This window comes from Pan troglodytes, chromosome 22 (assembly GCF_028858775.2).
Source record: "Pan troglodytes isolate AG18354 chromosome 22, NHGRI_mPanTro3-v2.0_pri, whole genome shotgun sequence".
Classification (NCBI taxonomy): Eukaryota; Metazoa; Chordata; class Mammalia; order Primates; family Hominidae; genus Pan; species Pan troglodytes.
The window spans coordinates 37,463,723-37,482,085 of NC_072420.2; the positions used below are offsets into that span (position 1 = coordinate 37,463,723).

The window sequence follows — 18,363 nt, forward strand, 5'->3', positions numbered from 1 at the left end:
GCAGCCAGGCTGTGCCATGTGTGGGTAAAGGAAGCCTGTCTGGAGATGCAAGGCTGGAAGAGAACATTCAGCAAAATAAAGCTAAGGGAGCAGAGAGTAGCTGATGGCCTCCAAGGGCCACGGGGCTGGTCTTCCCACGTTGCAGGCCAGGCATGGCACCAAGCACCTTCTCAGCATTATCTACGTGTTACTCACACCCAGCCCATGTGTTGGTGCTAGCGCATCCCCAGGGAACGGAGGGAGAAACGGAAGCTTAGAGAAATTATGTGGCTTGCCTGAGGTTATAGCACTTGAAAGCCACGGAGCTAAAATTCAAACCTTTCTGCCACCAGGCCTGGGTGAGGAATCCTATGCCACGCGGCCTGTTGCTTCCATGAAATCCCTTCCTCCTTCCAACAGGCCTTCTTTTGACTTCGGCCCGTTAGAGCATATTGGAAGCTCATCTGCCCTAAAACAGTAGTTTAGGCTGAGAGAAAAAATACAGGAATAGGAGCACAGGAGAACAAAAAGTTTAAGTAAACCAAGCATGGGGGGTGTGCAATGACCCAGAACTGATCAACAGCTTCACGTTTCTTTTCTCTCTAGAACGGGGGTTCTCAGTGGGAGAGGGGTGGATTTGGCGATACTGGGAGACTTCCCTGGTTGTCACAGCCTGAGGGAGTGCTACTGGCGTCTAGAGAGTAGAGGCCGCAATGCTGACACACATCCTTTAAGGCACAGGACATCCCCACGACAAACATGCCAGGGCCCACATATCAATAGCACTGGGCTGAGAAAGTCTCCTCTAGGAAACCTGTGTCTAGGAGGCTCTGCTCTTCATCACTGCCCCCAGTTCCCTTTCCTGCCCCTCTCTCGCCTTCCCACACCCCCCTGTGCCCACCACATGGCCAGGGGAATGAGCCCCTGCCTCGCCGGCGGGAGGACACCTGCAGAGTTCCCAGAGCTGTCAAGCTCCTCCGCCACGTGCATGGCAGCTGGTGCCTGGGCGGGCCCTGCACTTGGGCTCCAGCTCGCCTTCATGGCTTCAGATCTCATCGGCTCATGAAGCAGCTCATGAAACTCTGGGTTCTCACGCAGGTAAACAGGACCAGCATTTCCACATGAAGAGGAGGACTGTGTGCTCATTTTTCATTTTCTCAATCATTTATTCCAACAGCTGCTGTGATCCTCCCACATAAAAAAAGACCAAAATGAAACAAATCCTGCTTTTGAAGAGCTGCTAACATCATGGGAGACGGAACAGGTGCACACATCACTCCTCTTCAAAGCCACACGTGGTGGATACCATAAAAGAGGCTTCAACATGGCAAGTGCTGGACAGTGCTGGAGGAAAGAGCTGGAAGTAGCTGGAGGGTCTGAGAATGGCACTGGAGCTGGGCCTTAAGGATGAACAGAATTTTAAGAAGCAGAGAAGAGAGCAGGGGTAGGGGTGTGTGGGTGGAGGGAGGGTGCGGGGCCCAGGGGGACTTCATGGACAGAAGAAAGAGCAGGAGTGAGAATGGGCGGCCCAAGGCGAGTTCCGGAAGGAATGCCTGCGTCCCAGCGAGGCCGCCTTGGGTCTGGGGAGGGTGGTCATGATTTGTGTGCTGACGGTGACATCTGGTTAGGGACCAGTTGGGGTCCTAGTGAAGGCCACACAAAAAGTGAAATCCAAACAACAGGGGCCTATTTCAATCAAAGTAGCTGCACTGTGTCAGCTAACTTGACTATGTTAAAAAAGAAACCCAATTCAAAATCAAATGTCCCATCACACAGGTGAGGCTGGGCAGCTGACTGCAGAAGAGGGAAAGAACATTGGTACAAGCTTCTTAAGGAGAACGGGAACACAAATTCCCCCGACCCCGTTCACCGCTGAAGGCAAGCTTCCCACTTCCATCCTGGCTTCCAGCGCCTGGCGCACGCAGCCTCTGAGCACAGCAGGCCCTCAAAGAATGCTCGCTAAGGGAACTAGTGGGGCTCCAAGGTCAAAGTCAAAGCCATGAAAAAGCTAAACAGACCAAACAGACTCATTTAATGTTCTCGGCTTAGTGTTTGTTTTACTTATTTTCCTAAGACTAACTTGTTGCTAGAGTTAATTTCTCCCATGACAGGACTTTCTTTCTTCCTTTTTTTGATACGAGTCTCACTCTGTCGTCCAGGCTGGAGTGCAATGGCACAATCTCGGCTCACCGCAACCTCTGCCTCCCGAGTTCAAGCGATTCTTGTGCCTCAGCCTCCCGAGTAGCTGAGAATATAGGCACCCATCACCATGCCTGGCTACTTTTTGTGTTTTTAGTAGAGATGGGGTTTCACCATGTTGGCCAGGCTGTTCTCAAACTCCTGCCCTCCTCAACCTCCCAAAGTGCTGGGATTACAGGCATGAGCCACCGCGCCTGGCCAGGACTTTCTATTTTGATTGCTTCCTGCTAGACAGAATGCACAGCTCAGGTGCTCAAGGCCGGGCACCTGAAGCCCTGTAATGGTGTGATGCCCCCAAACCATCAGATATGCAAGGATGCTGGGTGCCTGGTAGTAAGCGTCCGTTTCAGCGATGTGATGTAATACAGGAAACAGAGACGTCAGCATTAACTACATCTGTGGAATACCAAAAATTCATACACAGCAAATACATCACAGAGGGATTTAAGGGGCAGTGAGAAGGACCTTTTCTTCAATGAAATGATGACAGGACCTCCAAGTCTCCTTTGAGAGTCACGCTCTTAACATCTTGCTTCAGAAATCAATCCAATCATTTCTCTTTAGCCTGACATAGGAGCTGCTGGGGGAGGGAGGCAGGAATCTCCTATTTATACCCATATGAAATTCTTCCAGGAACATTTGGGAGGGGGCTATGGGAAGTGAAGCCCAAGTATGGAAGAAAATGCTTTGGTCACTGAGCTAATTGTTCCCTGTTGCTTGTCTTTTTAATAACTGACAACAAAACATCCAACAGTAATAAGGAAGCAGGCACATGGGTCCTAATAGCTGGGGGAAGATGGCCCCAAGTGGATCTGCACATTGTATGTGGTCAACAGTGGATAAAGGATAGCTCTGCTAGAGCACAGAGTCTGGTAAACAGACGTAGGAAATGAGAAAGGTTTTTAGGCCCCCAAATAACCCTTTTCAACAGAAAATGCAGATGAACAACTTCAATCCAGTCCAACAATCAAATCTCATCCAGTGTTTCAATCAAAAAACAAACATGCAGCTAGGCATGGTGGCTCACGCCTGTAATCCCAGCACTTTGGGAGGCTGAGGCAGGCGGATCACAAGGTCAAGAGATTGAGACCATCCTGGCCAACATGGTGAAACCCCATCTCTACTAACAACACAAAAACTAGCTGTGTGTGATGGTGCACACCTGTAGTCCCAGCTACTCAGGAGGCTGAGGCAGGGGAATTGCTTGAACCCTGGAGGCGGAGATTGCAGTGAGCCGAGATGGCGCCACTGCACTCCAGCCTGGTGACAAAGTGAGACTCTGTCTCAAAAAAATAAATACATAAGTAAACATGACCAGGTGCAGTGGCTCATGCCTATAATCCCAGAACTTTGGGAAGCTGAAGCGGGCAGACTACTTGAGCTCAGGAGTTCAAGACCAGCCTGGGCCACATGGTGAAACCCTGTCTCTACTAAAAATACAACAAAATAGCCAGGGGTGGTGGTGTGTACCTATGGTCCCAGCTACTCGGGAGGCTGAGGTGTGAGGATCGCTTAAGACTGGAAGGTGGAGGTTGCAGTGAGCCGAGATAGTGCCACTGCACTCCAGCGTGGGTGACAGAGTGAGACCCTGTCTCAATTAAAATAAATAAATAAACAACAACAAAAACCAAAAACTAAAGCGTTGCCCTCATCAGGCTGTTTGAGAAATCTGAAAAACTGGGTAGAAAGGGAGTTCTGGGGAATGAATGCATTCAGGCAAGCCTGAAGCAGCATTAGCACCTGGTGGTGCTCTGAAAACTCCGAGAGCACTTTGCTGCCAGCTGTGCAAAGGGTAGGCTGAGGTTCTACAGCCACCAATTATGCAAGCACATGCTATAAACAAGAATAAGCCAGATTCTGCAAGCATCCCAGGGACATAGAAGGAGACTGAACTGTACCTACCTGATACTCGGGAATGGACCTCACTGCTTCCACGACAGCCACGGACATCAGATGCTGGACAAACGGGATCCTCTGTCCCAGCTGGGATCTCAGTGGAATGGAGATGAGCAGAGTAGAAAGAGCACATCCCACAGGGCTCAGCCACACATTCCCTCCCCGTCCTGGAACACAGGCCACAGTGGGAAACATGCTACCCTGCCACGTGGACAGACGCAGACACATGTCATGCCAGGGCCACACACTCAAATAAATCTGGACTTATTACAATGCTTATTGTATTACAATGCTTATTATATTCTGGGCTTAATAAAAGAAAAGCTTTTTAAAATCTGAAGCTCTGTTGCTGAAAAAGTTTCCAATAATTAGCATAATGTTCTGCTTCTGTGAGCATATCATTTGTGCCTTGATGACTCTGAGTCTTACAGCGTCTGAACATGACTATATGACTATAGGTTTAATTCCCACCATATGGTCATGAAGGCAAACACAGACATTGGGAAACTGAACTGAATCTATACTGATCCATGAGAGGTCCTGGAAGCCACTGTTTAGAAGCAATTCCTATTGTGGCGATGGTTGCTCAGCCCAGCAAATATGCCATTAAATAAGAGCCACAGAACTGTATACTTTATTTTTATTATTATTTTTTAAGATGGAGTCTCACTATGCCACCCAGGTTGGAGCGCAGTGCGTGTGATCTCAGCTCATTGCAACCTCTGCCTCCTGGGTTCAAGTGATTCTCCTGCCTCAGCCTCCCAAGTAACTGGGATTAAGGTGCCCGCCACCATTCCCAGGTAAGTTTTGTATTTTTAGTAGAGACAGGGTTTCACCATGTTGGTCAGGCTGGTCTTGAACTCCTGACTTCAAGTTATCTGCCCGCCTCGGCCTCCCAAAGTGTTGGGATTACAGGCATGAGCCACCACGCCCAGCCACACTTTAAATGGAGGAATTATATTTCAATAAAGCTGTTTAAAAAGGGATTCCTGATATTAACTGAGTTGTTATTTTTCTTTACTTCGTTTCTTTCTTCCTTTTTATTTTTGAGACAGGGTCTTGCTCTGTTGCCTAGGCTGGAATGCAGTGGCGTGATTACAGCTCACTGGGCTCAAGTGATGCTCCCACCTCAGGCTCCCAAGTAGTTGGGACTACAGGTGAGTACCACCATGCCCGGCTGATTTTTATATTTTTTTTAAGAGATGGGTCTTGCTAAGTTGTCCCAGCTCGTCTTGAACTCCTGGGCTCAAGTGATCTTCTGCCTTGGCCTCTCAAAGTGGTGGGATTATAGGCATGAGCCACTATGCCTGGCCTACTTTTCTTAAAATTGAAGTTAGAAAAATAGAAGAATCCAAATGAGAGGTAGAGTTCATCAAAGTTCTTCTTGAATGTCTTTTTCAAAAAACAACAACAAAAAATCCACATATTGAGATCCATAGCTTTTGACAAAAACATTTTTTTTTCCATTTGAATTATATTTGAAAGACATGTTCAGGAGAAAGAAGTAGAGAACAGCAGATTTCTTATTTCTTTGGTTCTTATGAAAAAGTCATAAGAGGCTGTGAGAGTGAGAAGCACATGTGGGTGAGCCTGGCACTGGCTGGAGCAGGGAGGGGCCAAGCCCCGTGGAGCAGCCCCTGTACAGGGTCAGACCCCAGATGGGTCTGGGAGGATGTGGGCTCTCGTCTCCGGGATCTGCAGGTGGTGGAGCCCTGGGCAGCGCTCTGCTTCTCTGTGGTCACTGTGTGAATGGGCACTGATGCAGAGCCCACCATGTACATGCAAGCCCAGCCCAGGGCCAGCTGGGGTGAGAACTGGCATGCAAAAGGCCTCCCACATGACGCTCAGTACAGACACAGAAGGCTCCTTATGGAGAACCTTCAGGAAAATAAACGTCTCTAGAGCACAGTGACGATCCCCAAATTGGAAAGCCCGGAATTCATGTAGGTCACATTTGCCATCACAGGCAAATGTCCAGTGATTCATAAGCATTATGATTTGACAGAATGCTTTAGTTCTACTAAGGGTGAACCTTCTGATCACTGCTTCCCTCTTCCTCTTCCTCCATTCCAGGCGGTTATGAAATCAGAAACTACTAACTTGAGTCCCCCAGATGATCAGCACACACATTCAATGGGCTCCTGGGCCACAAGAGTTGCAGAGTTTAGAAAACAGAAGTAACAGCAATGATCACAAAAGATGACTGACCTTTGCCCTCGGTCTGCCGGGCCGCGATCGCTATTAAGCCCATTTCCTGCGGTGTCTGAAACATCAGCCTGCGGAAGAGGGGGAAAGACCGGTTAGGCCAGACATGGACACGCACGCGGCACCAACGGCTCACACAGGAGGGACAGGGTTTGCATGCATCTGAGGGTGTGTGGCCATGGAAGGGCCAACTTTGGTTCCACTGGCCTTCAGGAATGTGGAGCCAGGAGGGATATCACCCTCCTTTCTAACCTGGCTCGTGAGAATGAAAGAGATGAAGAAAGCACCTTTTAACATCAAAAAAAGAGCATGGGAGGGGGCGTGTGTACCTGCCTGAGCCGTTACTCCATTTATTTAAGACTTGGTTAGATTCTATTTCATCAGAATATCCTGCCAAGTTCTTTCTCCCCCCACCCCCAATGTATGTACCTTCTTCAAGTGACAACTAGCAATTCCTGACATTTGTTCCTACTTAGGGTGCATTTCTGTTCGAACACTAGAACACAATCATAACAGAAGTTTCTGATTATTCAGAAAACCAATATGGTGGCAATAAAGCCGTTTAAAAGACACACTATCCCCTGAGAACTAATTATGATTTAACTATGGTAAATAAATCCACACCTTCTGAGGACGCAGGAGAACTCTGCATCGTTTTCAGCTTCAGTCCTGCTTTTAAAATGGTTTCATTGAAAAGAATACAAACTTTCCTTTGGGGGATAGGTAGAAAAGTGCATTACATCCCCACCAAATGAGTCGATATTAACTTTTTTTCAAAAAAAGGAAAGAAAAAAAAAATCACACAAAAACCCCCACTCTGAGAATTTCCTGCAAGCTGCGCTCTCCCTATTTTAACCCCGTGGTAGGACAGTTCCTCTCTACGTGCCCAGGAATTGCCGATCAGGTGCTGCGCAGGCGCGGTTCGAGGTAGGATTCATCAACAGAGCAAAGATCAGGTTTGGCCACTTTGTCAGTGCAGATGAGGGGGCCTCTTTGATTTTTTTCTTTTCTTTTCTTTCTTGGAAGGAGGGGAGCAGCCAGGACAGGGATGCGGAAGGGATGGCATTTTGTAATAACATAAAGTTTCTAATAAGAAGTCTCCAGGCTTCCACAGTGGTCCTGCTGAGGACAAAGGAGCGCTAGAGAAAGACCACGCTGAGAAGCTTATCATCCTCCCCTCCCAGCTACAGAAACTGGGGGGAACTTTACAAATGGCTGGAACTCGGTAAGAGAAGAAAAATACTTAAAAGCAGAGAGAAACAACACTGTGTCCACTGTGCACCCATGGCTCACAGAGCTCCGTCTGACGGCGCATGCAGGCCTCAGTTGGGACAGAAGGAGCCCAGAAGACCCTTCACGTGTTAAAAAGACCTCAGGACACACAGGGCAGGGGCTCAGCTGGTGAGATAGCTGTCTTCCCACACGGCTGCTGGAACAGGCACAGGACGCTCTCGGCGAGCAGGCCGGCCTCGCCGCCCATGTGCCAGGCCCACTCCATCTCACATGAAATACAGCTCAGAAGTATTTCTCTTGGACGCCATGAATAACTCATTGAGATCGAGTGTGCTGTACGCCACTGGGTCCAAGAAGAAAGCGTCCTTTTCTTGTGTTGGACCAGCAGAAAATCTAAGAAGGAGTCTTTGTCTGTGCAGGGAGTTAACATTGTCTTTCAGGGACCTCTGTTTTCTAGGGGGTCCAGCAACCCTCCACCTGGCTTCCTAAGGCCCAGGGCTCTCGAGGTGATGGGGCAGGGGCCGAGGGGATGATTTAGCGTGTTGTGAGCAGATCGCAAAAGCAATCTAGGATGTTCTGTAAATAAACATGTAGACGGTAGACAGTCATGGGCTATAGCCAGGGACAGTGATGGGAGGGGCAGGAAAAAGGTTGGTTCAGAAACCAAACACAGACTTCTAGAACAAAGAGAAATGGTTAAGGGAACATATGCACTAAACTGCTAGAGGTTTGGCAGCAGTTAACAGGGCATATTAATGAGAAGAGGGAGTCTGTGCTGAAGGCCAAGAGGAAATTCTGCAAGGAGGGAGACAACCGGGGAAGGAGCTAATGCTCAGTTTGAGACAACTGGAGGCCGCCAGATTTATTTGTGCTATCTGAGATAACTCTGGGGCCAAACCGCATGGCTCACAGTCAACAAAGCAGCATTTATAAACCTGTCAATTCTGCATTTCTGAAAATGAAGCTGCTGGAGTTTGCTTTAGCAGAAAGGAGAAACCATAAACGCATTTCCATCCTTAGCGGATGATGTCCTTACAAAAAGAAAAAGGAAAAACAAAAAGGAGGGGGGTTCCATAATGATTACCTCCCTGCTTCTGTATATTTTCCTTCCTTGCTGGCAAAGGTTGTGGAATAAAAGCTTTCTGTGAGTGGCAGCCGAGTGCATTCACTGTGGAACCAAAGCGGCACTCAAGAAAAGCGCTCTGTTTTGTACTCTTGTGTTGAGTCTGAAACATTCAGAGCCCCCTAAGGGTCACTCTGCAAACGAGACAGCCTCCTGACCACTTTGGTTACTAAGGACAGCCCAGTAGCCACGGAGGCTCTGCCAATGGAACTGTCCTGATTGTCACATGGTCCTTTAAGATTAAGCTTTAATGATTGGGAATAACCTAAGATAGGCCAGCATGAATTAATGAAAAATCCGAATGAACAAAAACGTAAATTCAGACCAAGTCCATCCACTTCGGGGATCTGAACCTAAGAAAATAGTCCACATTCACAACAGTGTTATAAAGGTAAAAATATGGAAATAACCTCACTGTTAATAAGCAAATGGTTAAATAAATTCTGATAAATTAAGTCAATGGAATACTTTGTAATCAAATTATTATAGTTCTGAAGACTATATAGCAACGTGGAAGAAAGGCTTGCATTGGTATGTCAAATTAAAAAGCAGCATACAAAACTATACATGCTTTTTTTTTTTTTTTTTTTTTTTTTTGAGATGCAGTCTCACTCTGTCGCCCAGGCTAGAGTGCAGTGGCATGAATCTCGGGTCACTGCAACCTCCATCTCCAAGGTTTAAGCAATTCTCCTGCCTCAGCCTCCCGAGTAGCTGGGATTGCAGGTGTGCACCACCATGCCCAACAAATTTTTGTATTTCTAGTAGAGACGAGGTTTCATCATGTTGGCCAGGCTGGTCTTGAACTCCTGGCCTCAAGCGATCCTCCCACTTCAGCCTCCCAAAGTGCTGGGATTACAGGTGTAAGCCACCGCGCCTGGCCAAAAACTACATATACTTTTATTCCAAGTATGTAAAATTCAAAAAGGGCAGGAAGGAGATTAGACAAAATGTTAATGATGGCTATATTAAGATTTTTTTTCTTTTATTTTAAAACTTTAATATGATGGGTAACCTTTCTTTTTTTTTTTTCGTTTGAGATGGGGTCTTATTCTGTCATCTCAGCTAGAGTGCAGTGACTCACTATAGCCTGGACCTCCAGGGCTCAAGGGATCCTCCCACCTCAACTTCCTGAATAGCTGGGACCGCTATGGGTTCATACCACCACACCTGGCTAATTTTTGTATTTTTTGGTAGAGACAGGGTTTGGTAGAGCCCAGGCTGCATAACCTTTTGATTTAAAATTTATTTTGAATTTTTTTTGGAAAAAAGCATATTTTTACATTTAGATATAATATTGTAATTGACTATTCATAAATACAGAACTTCTAAGTATAAGACCAAAAGGTCCGTTTTAAAAAGAAATAAGACAATTGGCCGGGCGTGGTGGTTCCCGCCTGTAATCCCAGCACTTTTCGAGGCCGAGGCGGGCGGATCACGAGGTCAGGAGATCAAGACCATCCTGGCTAACACGGTGAAACCCCGTCTCTACTAAAAATACAAAAAAATTAGCTGGGCATGGTGGCGGGTGCCTGTAATCCCAGCTACTCGGGAGGCTGAGGCAGGAGAATGGCGTGAACCCGGGAGGCAGAGATTGCAGTGAGCCAAGATTGCACCACTGCACTCCAGCCTGGGCAACAGAGCGAGACTCCGTCTCAAATAAATAAATAAATAAATAAATAAATAAATATAAAATAAAATAAAAAGAAACGACAATCAACAATAGTTATTTGCAGTACCCATTTCATTATAACTAGTGAGCAGCTTATCTGATACTAACAAGTGAGCAGAAATTCTTGAAACCAGTCTGTTCAGACCCAGTGATAGCCTTAAATATGGTTTACTTCCTGACCCGGGGACTGTATTTCTACAGAATTGAAGCCTGAGGAGGACTCAGACAGGGACACAAAATAATTCAGGGGCTCAACTGTTCACCACAGCATTACTGATGCAGTGTGAAAAATCAGAAATAATCCAGACAGCCCACTGTTGAAGAATTAAAAAACCCACAGCAGTCCCACATGAAAGCCCATCATGTGGCCATCAGTAATGTGGGCAGATGACCACCGGACACTTTTAGGTGATTTAATCAGGATGCAAAATCCTACAGACAGCGTGAGTCCAATCATGTTTTGAAGTATGCTTTTAAAAATTATGGCCGGGCGCGGTGGCTCACGCCTATAATCCTAGCACTTTGAGAGGCCGAGACGGGCGGATCACTTGAGGTCAGGAGTTCGGGACCAGCTGGCCAACATGGTGAAACCCCATCTCTATTAAAAATACAAAAAATTAGCCGGGTGTGGTGGCGGGTGCCTGTAATCCCAGCTATGTGGGAGATTGAGGCAGGAGAATCACTTGAACCCAGGGGGCGGAGGCTGCAGTCAGCTGAGATCACACCACTGCACTCCAGCCTAGGCATCATAGAGACTCCAACTCAAAAAAAAAAAAACAAAAATTATTAGGAAATATACCAAAATATTAGCTGCAGTTACCTTGGGGAGTGAACATATTTGAAAAATATAGAAAAATATTAAGTAGAACATAAGTCATCTAGGTAAGTCCCACTTCTCATTAAAAGTGTATATTCTTTTAGGATTTCTCTCTTTTTAGAAAACACAGATATATTTTACAAAGTATTTTTCTGATAATTAAAAATTTTATATTTTGGAGCTCTTCCAATGATGTAGATATATAATTATAGACATTATATTGTTAAAAAGTTAAAAAGAAGGTTAAAAACAGTATCGTAGAATGATTCTCTTTATATACGATATGTATTTATAGAAAAATACAGGGGCCAGGCTCAGTGGCTCATGCTTGTAATCCCAGCACTTTGGGAGGCTGAGGTGGGTGGATCACTTGAGCCCAGGAGTTCAAGACCAGCTTAGGCCACATGGCAAAACCCCATGTCTATCAAAAAATACAAAAATTTAGCCAGGCATGGTGGTACATGCCTGTGGTTCCAGCTACTTGGGAGGCTGAGATGGGAGGATCACTTGAGGCAGGGAGTTCAAGGCTGCAGTGAGCAAAGATCATGCCACTGCACTCCAGCCTGGGCAACAGAGCAAGATACTGTCTCAAAAAAAAAAAAAAAAAAGAAGGACACATATTAACAGTGGTTATCTCAAGAAGGTGGAAGAGGCCGGGTGTGTTGGTTCACGCCTGTAATCCCAATACTTTGGGAGGCCAAGGCGGGCAGATCACGAGGTCAAGAGATCGAGACCATCCTGGCCAACACAGTGAAACTTGTCTCTACTAAAAATACAGAAATTAGCTGGGCATGGTGGCGCGCACCTGTAGTCCCAGCTACTCGAGAGGCTGAGGCAGGAGAATGGCTTGAACCTGGGAGGCAGAGGTTGCAGTGAGCCAAGATTGTGCCACTGCACTCCAGCCAGGTGACAGAACAAGACTCCATCTCAAAAAAAAAAAAAAAGGTGGAAGTGTGGAAGTAGAATTATATGATGATTTAAATGTCTCCTTTATGTTGTTCTATATAATCTCTGGGTGGTAAGATTTCAAGTGATTTTTATTTCTCGCTTATACTTTACTGAATTTTCCAATATTTTTATAATTGTAGTGCATTCATTTTATAAATCCTATTTAAAAAAAGGTTTATTTAAGCCCAACCTATAAGTGGATTAAGCTTGCAGCTGCCAGTTCACTAGTTGGTGGAGCAATCTCCTTTCCAGCACAGATTGGCAAAGAAAGGGCGGCCAAGTGCAGGCAGCTTTCCCAGGCTGCCATACCTGTCCCGTGGCTCATTCCCTGCCGCACAGGCCAAGGCCACAGAGGGCTGGCACTCTGCCGCTGGGGGCAGCTGGCCTCTGGAAGCTGGGCTGTACCTCAGACTGGCCTCCCTTTCTAAAAGATGTTGTAAAGTCTTTCTCTGGAAAACACACCCCAAACCCTCCTAAGTCTGAGGCATCATGCCCTGCAGCAGTCTGGCATGGGGTGGGTGTGAGGCGACCTCGAAGTCTCCCTCGGGCCTGGAGGGCTTCCTCAGCTCATGGTCCTGGCCTGACACCAGTCTGTGCTTCTCTTTGCTATCTTCTTTACCCCCCAGTTTTCTCAGCTCTGACCCTGTTCTTAGCTTTCAGAGAGACACACACTCTCATGAGTGAAAAAGAAAGCCAGTGGGAGGTGGGGAGGAAGAGGGAGAAGGGGGCCCCAGGCAGTCACACATTGAAGGTTCATGAGTTATTTTTCATTTTAAAAAAGCTGACTGGAAGATGAATTCCCACTGTTCATAACCCTGCTGCCCTCTGCTTAGTTCAAAGGAAGCAGTGCCGAACTTCATTTCAGAACTACTTTTAACACATATTACATTGTAAAAACCAACCATTACATCTGAGTAGCACTTTCTAAAAAGTTAAAACGCTAAAATATCAAGATACTTCATTTTTGTTAAAGTCACACTTTAACAATACGATTGATTTTTTTAAAGCTACTTTCTAGGCAGGAATGCACAAGATTGTTTTCGGAAAGAAAATGAACAGTGGTTTCTGCTAAAAAACGCCTCCACCGTAAAATGGAGCGAGGCCCATGAGACAGCTGTGCAACGCATGGGGACACAGTCAGGGGCAGAAGAGGCCCGACTTCTGACAGGTGACTTCTGAACTGGCAGCAGGGTCCACGGCACAAAGCTGAGGTGGCTGCCCCAGGACACTGCAGGGTCCTAGCCAGGGACCCTGGGGATATTATTCCTGGCAGCTACAGGAAGGTTCCCAAGGAACTTTAGAAACATCACAGCAGAGTGGAGACTCAGACAGGGAACGGGACAGATCTGGACTCGAATCCCAGTGTTGATATGAACATGGAGTAAGGGAATCTATCTCTCTCAGTCTCTCCAGTCACCTATAAAATGGAACATTTTGTGCAGTGTCAGTAAAAATGAAATATGATGGAATCTGTAAAGTGGTCCCTGTCATGTCGATCCTAGAACTTCTTGCTGCCAGAAGACAAGCAGCGCCTCCCCTTACCTCCTCCTCTTGGGGATAAGGAGGAAAGTCAGGGAGACAGACGGAAGGAATGGAATGGTGGGGACAAATGTGTGTGTTTTACGACTCCTCAAAAATTCTATAGGTGATGCCTCTCCTCTCTGTACCCATCCCTCATCACTTCTACCTACACACACTAAGGTGATCTCTATCTGGGCTAAAAACCTTGTAAGTGACACCAGCAATGGGGGATGCAGAATCTTCACTTCCAGTTCTAGGGTGTCTGAACCTACTCAGCAAAGCTACACATAGTTGGTTGAACTGGCTCTTTGGCTGACTTTGTTTAGGTGACTGCTTAGAAACACTGCTGGTCAGAGGTGTGCCCAGGCAGATAATAGAACAGTTTTATTGATATATTCTTCCATTCTATTCTGGATTTGACACTACAGCCTGCCCTTTCCTCAATGCACTCTGTTGGTATGCTTTAAATCGTATCCCCTTTCCGCTCCTGGTGTAGAACAGGATGAATGTTTCAGTTGGAGGCAACACGGGAATCGGGACTGTTCAAAGAGCAGAGCCATCACAATCCTCCCACTGGAGCTCCCCAGAAGCAGAGAGATGCCTGTGGGCCAGGCCCTCTGTTAGAGACACCCGCTTCATTTCCATAGCTCCTGGCATACCTGCCCTTCTTACGTTTTTGGCTAATCTTCCCCAAATCCAGCATAAGAGAGTCCACATTGCTGCTAAATAAACCATTTCATGGCTCCCAAGAAGGAGCCCAGTGGATTCAGCTTTCAGAATGAGGCTCCTTTTTGGTAAGTCAAGCGTTTACTAATGTTGGTCTGTATTATCCAATCAAAGTGAATACAAGCCACTGTTTCTTACCCTGACACTTCACCATAAATACTAGATGCCTGCGCATCCACTGCCTTCTATCTTAAACTGGTGCTATTACAGAATTTACAGATGAGCAAAGAAGCTTGCATAGAGAGAAATATTCATGGTGCCCACAGCCACCTCTCTGGCTGTACTTCAGCGGTAGCCCTGATGGCAGATCCCTGCCTCTGACGGTGAGCCTTCACTGCGCCACCGCACACCAGTACTCAGACTATCTGTCCCCACTTCTCCGCCAGGAGTCTCCAGATCCTCCACACAATCCTCTCAACCCCCCTTTCAGGCTGGTCAGATCTCATAAATATGTCCATCTTCTACAACTGGGTGTGGAGCGGCTGCTGGGGGAGAGTGTCCACAGCCTTGACCATAAGTCACCTGCCCCTAAAGAGGGTCTGCTACTGGGAAGTGCTGCCGCTATTTCAGAGGATGGACACCGACTCACGTGGACGACACAGCAAGCAGACGTCTGCGAACAGTGTTTCTGCAGGCACCAGGTAGATGTTTCAACTGGTCACCTGGAATTCACACCAATTTTTTGTGCTATGAGTGGCATTTTAGGTGCGTGATCTCATCCAAGCCTTCCAAAGCTGAGAAGAAGTCCTTCCTCACAGACAAGAGGACACAGTCTCAGAAAGGCAAAACCACTGCTATAAAGCCACATAGCAAGCAAACCAGAAATTCAAATCATGTTCTGGTTGGTTGTAAGGTCTATAATACTTTTTTTCTTTTTAACCTTTTACTTCGAAGTAATATCAGACTTAAAGAAAAGTTACAGGAAGAGTACAAAGCATTCCTACATGCCCTTCACACAGCACCCAGAATTCCTAAAGGTTCACTTTTTACCATATATGTTTTGTCCATCTGTCTATCCATCATTATTTTCTGAACCAGTTGAGAGTGAGTTGCAGCCCTAATGTCTCTGTATTCCTATATGCGTCTATGTAGCTTCCTAAAACCCAGGGTTTATCTTACCTGATTATAGTACAATCATGGAAATCAACAGCCTTGTTACAACACTATTTTATGCTTTTTTTTTTCTTTTGAGATGGAGTTTCACTCTGTCACCCAGGTTAGAGTGCAGTGGCACAATCTCAGCTCACTGCAACCTCCGCCTCCCAGGTTTAAGCGATTCTCCTGCCTCAGCCTCCTGAGTAGCTGGGATTACAGGCGTGCACCACCATGCCCGGCTAATTTTTGTATTTTTAGTAGAGATGGGGTTTCACCACGTTGGTTGGGCTGGTCTCGAACTCCTGACCTTGTGATCCACCCATCTCAGCCCCCCAAAGTGCTGGGATTACAGGCGTGAGCCACCGCACCCGGCTGATATGGCACCATTATCTAATCCAGAGGTCAGCAGAATTTTCTATAAAAGGTCAGAGAGTAAATACTGTAGGCTCTGCAGCCGTATGGTTTCTGTGCTCAATTGCTCAAACCTGCCGTCCGAGGGCAAAGGCAGCCATGCCTGTGTCTCAACATTTACGGACATAAAAATTTGAATTTTACATAATGTTCGTGTATCACAATATATTCCTTTTAACTAATAGGCTTTTTTATTTTTTTTAGAGCAACTTTAGGTTTACAGAAAAATTGTGCAGAAAGAGTTCCCATATGTCCCCTTCCCCAACGGTTTCCTTATCATTCACATCTTGCTGTGGTGTGGTCATTTGTTACAATTTCTGAAGCAGTCTTGGTATAGGATTATTAACCACAGCTCACTGCTTCTGTTAGGGTTCGTGCTTTGTGCTGTACATTCTGTGGGTTTTGATAAACGCACCGCATCTTGTGGCCACCATGTCAGCCTCACACAGAACAGTTTCCCTGCCCTAAAAATTCCCCTGTGCTTCACTTATTCATCCCTCATCCCTTCCCCTCCCCGAACCCTTTGGCAACCACCGGTATTTTTACTCTCTCTATAGTTTTGCCTTTCCCAAAGTGTCATATAAATTTTATTCTTTAAAATTTTTTCTGACCCTTTAAAATGTAAGAAACATGCTTAGCTCTCATGTGGCACGAAAACTGGCAGCAGGCCAGACTCGGCCCAAGGGCCAAACTTTGCCAACCCCAGATCTCATCTATAGAGTATATTCAAATTGTGTCCATTGTCCTAGTAATAATGCTCTTTTTTTCTGGTCTAAGATCAAATCCAGGATCATCTGATGCATTGAGCTGTCACGGCTTCTTCGTCTCCTTTAATCTGGTTCAGTTTCTTAGTCTTTTTGTTTTTCATGATCCAGACATTTTTGGAAGAGCAGGGGCAGTTATTTTGTCCTATGTCCCTCGATTTAGATAATCGGATACCCCCGTTATAAGACTCAGGGGTGCATTTCTAGCAGGAATACATGGAAGCAATATTGTGACCTCAGGGCCTGACATCGGGAGGCAGGCAGTGCTGTCTCCTAACATCAGGGATGTTAACTTTGACCCACAGGGTTATGTGGTTTGTGCTGGGTTTTCCCACTAAATTGCGTTTGTAATTAATAAGCACTTATGGGGAGATAAATCTATTTCTCATGAAATTTAATCTATTAGTTTTAGTATCCATGAATGATTCTTGCTTGAATCAATTATTATTTTTATTTATTTTTTATTTTTTTGGAGACACAGTCTCGCTCTGTCGCCCAGGCTGGAGTGCAGTGGCACGATCTCAGCTCACTGCAAGCTCCACCTCCCGGGTTCACACCATTCTCCTGCCTCAGCCTCCCAAGTAGCTGGGACTACAGGCGCCCGCCACCACGCCCGGCTAATTTTTTTGTATTTTTAGTAGAGATGGGGTTTCACCGTGTTAGCCAGGATGGTCTTGATCTCCTGACCTTGTGATCCGCCCACCTCTGCCTCCCAAAGTGCTGGGATTACAGGCGTGAGCCACTGTGCCTGGCTGCTTGAATCAATTATTATTATTTTTTTTTGAGACAGAGTCTCACTCTGTCACCCAGGCTGGAATGCAGTGGTGCAGCCTCCACTCACTGCAACCCCTGCCTCCTGGGTTCAGGCGATTCTCCTGCCACAGCCTCCCGAGTAGCTGGGATTACAGGTGTGCACCACCATGCCCAGCTAATTTTTGTATTTTAGTACAGACAGGGTTTCTCCATGTTGACCAGGCTGGTCTCTAACTCCTGACCTCAGGCGATCCACCCGCCTCGGCCTCCCAAAGTGCTGAGATTACAGGTGTGAGCCACCGTGCCTGGCCTTGAATCAATTATTTACTTGATGGTTGCCAAACAGATTTTTCTGAGCCATCATTTCTTCCATATTCACTTGTGAGGTTCTACTGTAAGGAGTAACTTTTTCTTCTCCCCTCCACTTATTATTTATCTTTTAATTTATTTATATCAGAGTAGACTTATAGATTCTTATTATTTCAGTAGATTGTATGCCTTCCTATCATTTTTTATTTTGATGCTCAAATAGCCACATATCTGGCAAGTGAATGCTCCTTCAGTCTGGCTCCTGGGTCCTACTGGTGTGTCCCAGTCATCTTTCAGCATAAGAGGTCTCTACTTTCAGGCATAAGAGGTTCTAGGCTCATCCTGAACTTTCTCAGCCCCTGCCCTGGAATCAGCTATTTCTCCAAGGAGCTCTGGTTCCTTTTGGTGAAAAATGGTCTTTTAAAAAAACTGGGGCTAAGAAAGAGATAGAAAATGTGTGCATGTGTGTCTAGGGTGTATATATGCATTATAATTGTCCCTTGGTATTCATGGAGGATTTGTTCCAGACTGCCTCCCAAGTCCCACAGTGAGCTCTGTGGAACCTTAGTACACAACAAATTGGCCCTCCATATACATGGGTTTCACATCCCATGAATAATCTGCTTTGGTTGAAAAAATTCCATGTGTAGTAGACCCTTGCAGTTCATACCCCTGATGAATCAAAGGTCAACTGTATTTCCTTCCATCCATCCAT

At 46.2% G+C, this 18,363-nt stretch overlaps 1 protein-coding gene across 6 annotated transcripts in view; it reads right to left on the reverse strand.

Annotated features, from left to right (window-relative positions):
• The window catches only part of HLCS (holocarboxylase synthetase), a 239,467-nt gene that overhangs the window by 9,867 nt on the left and 211,237 nt on the right, over nucleotides 1-18,363 (reverse strand). For all 6 annotated transcript variants that reach the window (XR_010154417.1, XM_009423375.4, XM_009423270.5 and 3 more), the window contains 2 exons: nucleotides 6,283-6,350; nucleotides 4,081-4,241 (listed from right to left, as the gene is read on the reverse strand). Coding sequence is in view for 5 of the 6 variants with exons in the window: in XM_009423375.4 (XP_009421650.2) it covers nucleotides 4,081-4,241; nucleotides 6,283-6,350 (229 nt within the window). In the remaining variant the exon portion in view is untranslated. The remainder of the gene's footprint in view (nucleotides 1-4,080; nucleotides 4,242-6,282; nucleotides 6,351-18,363) is intronic.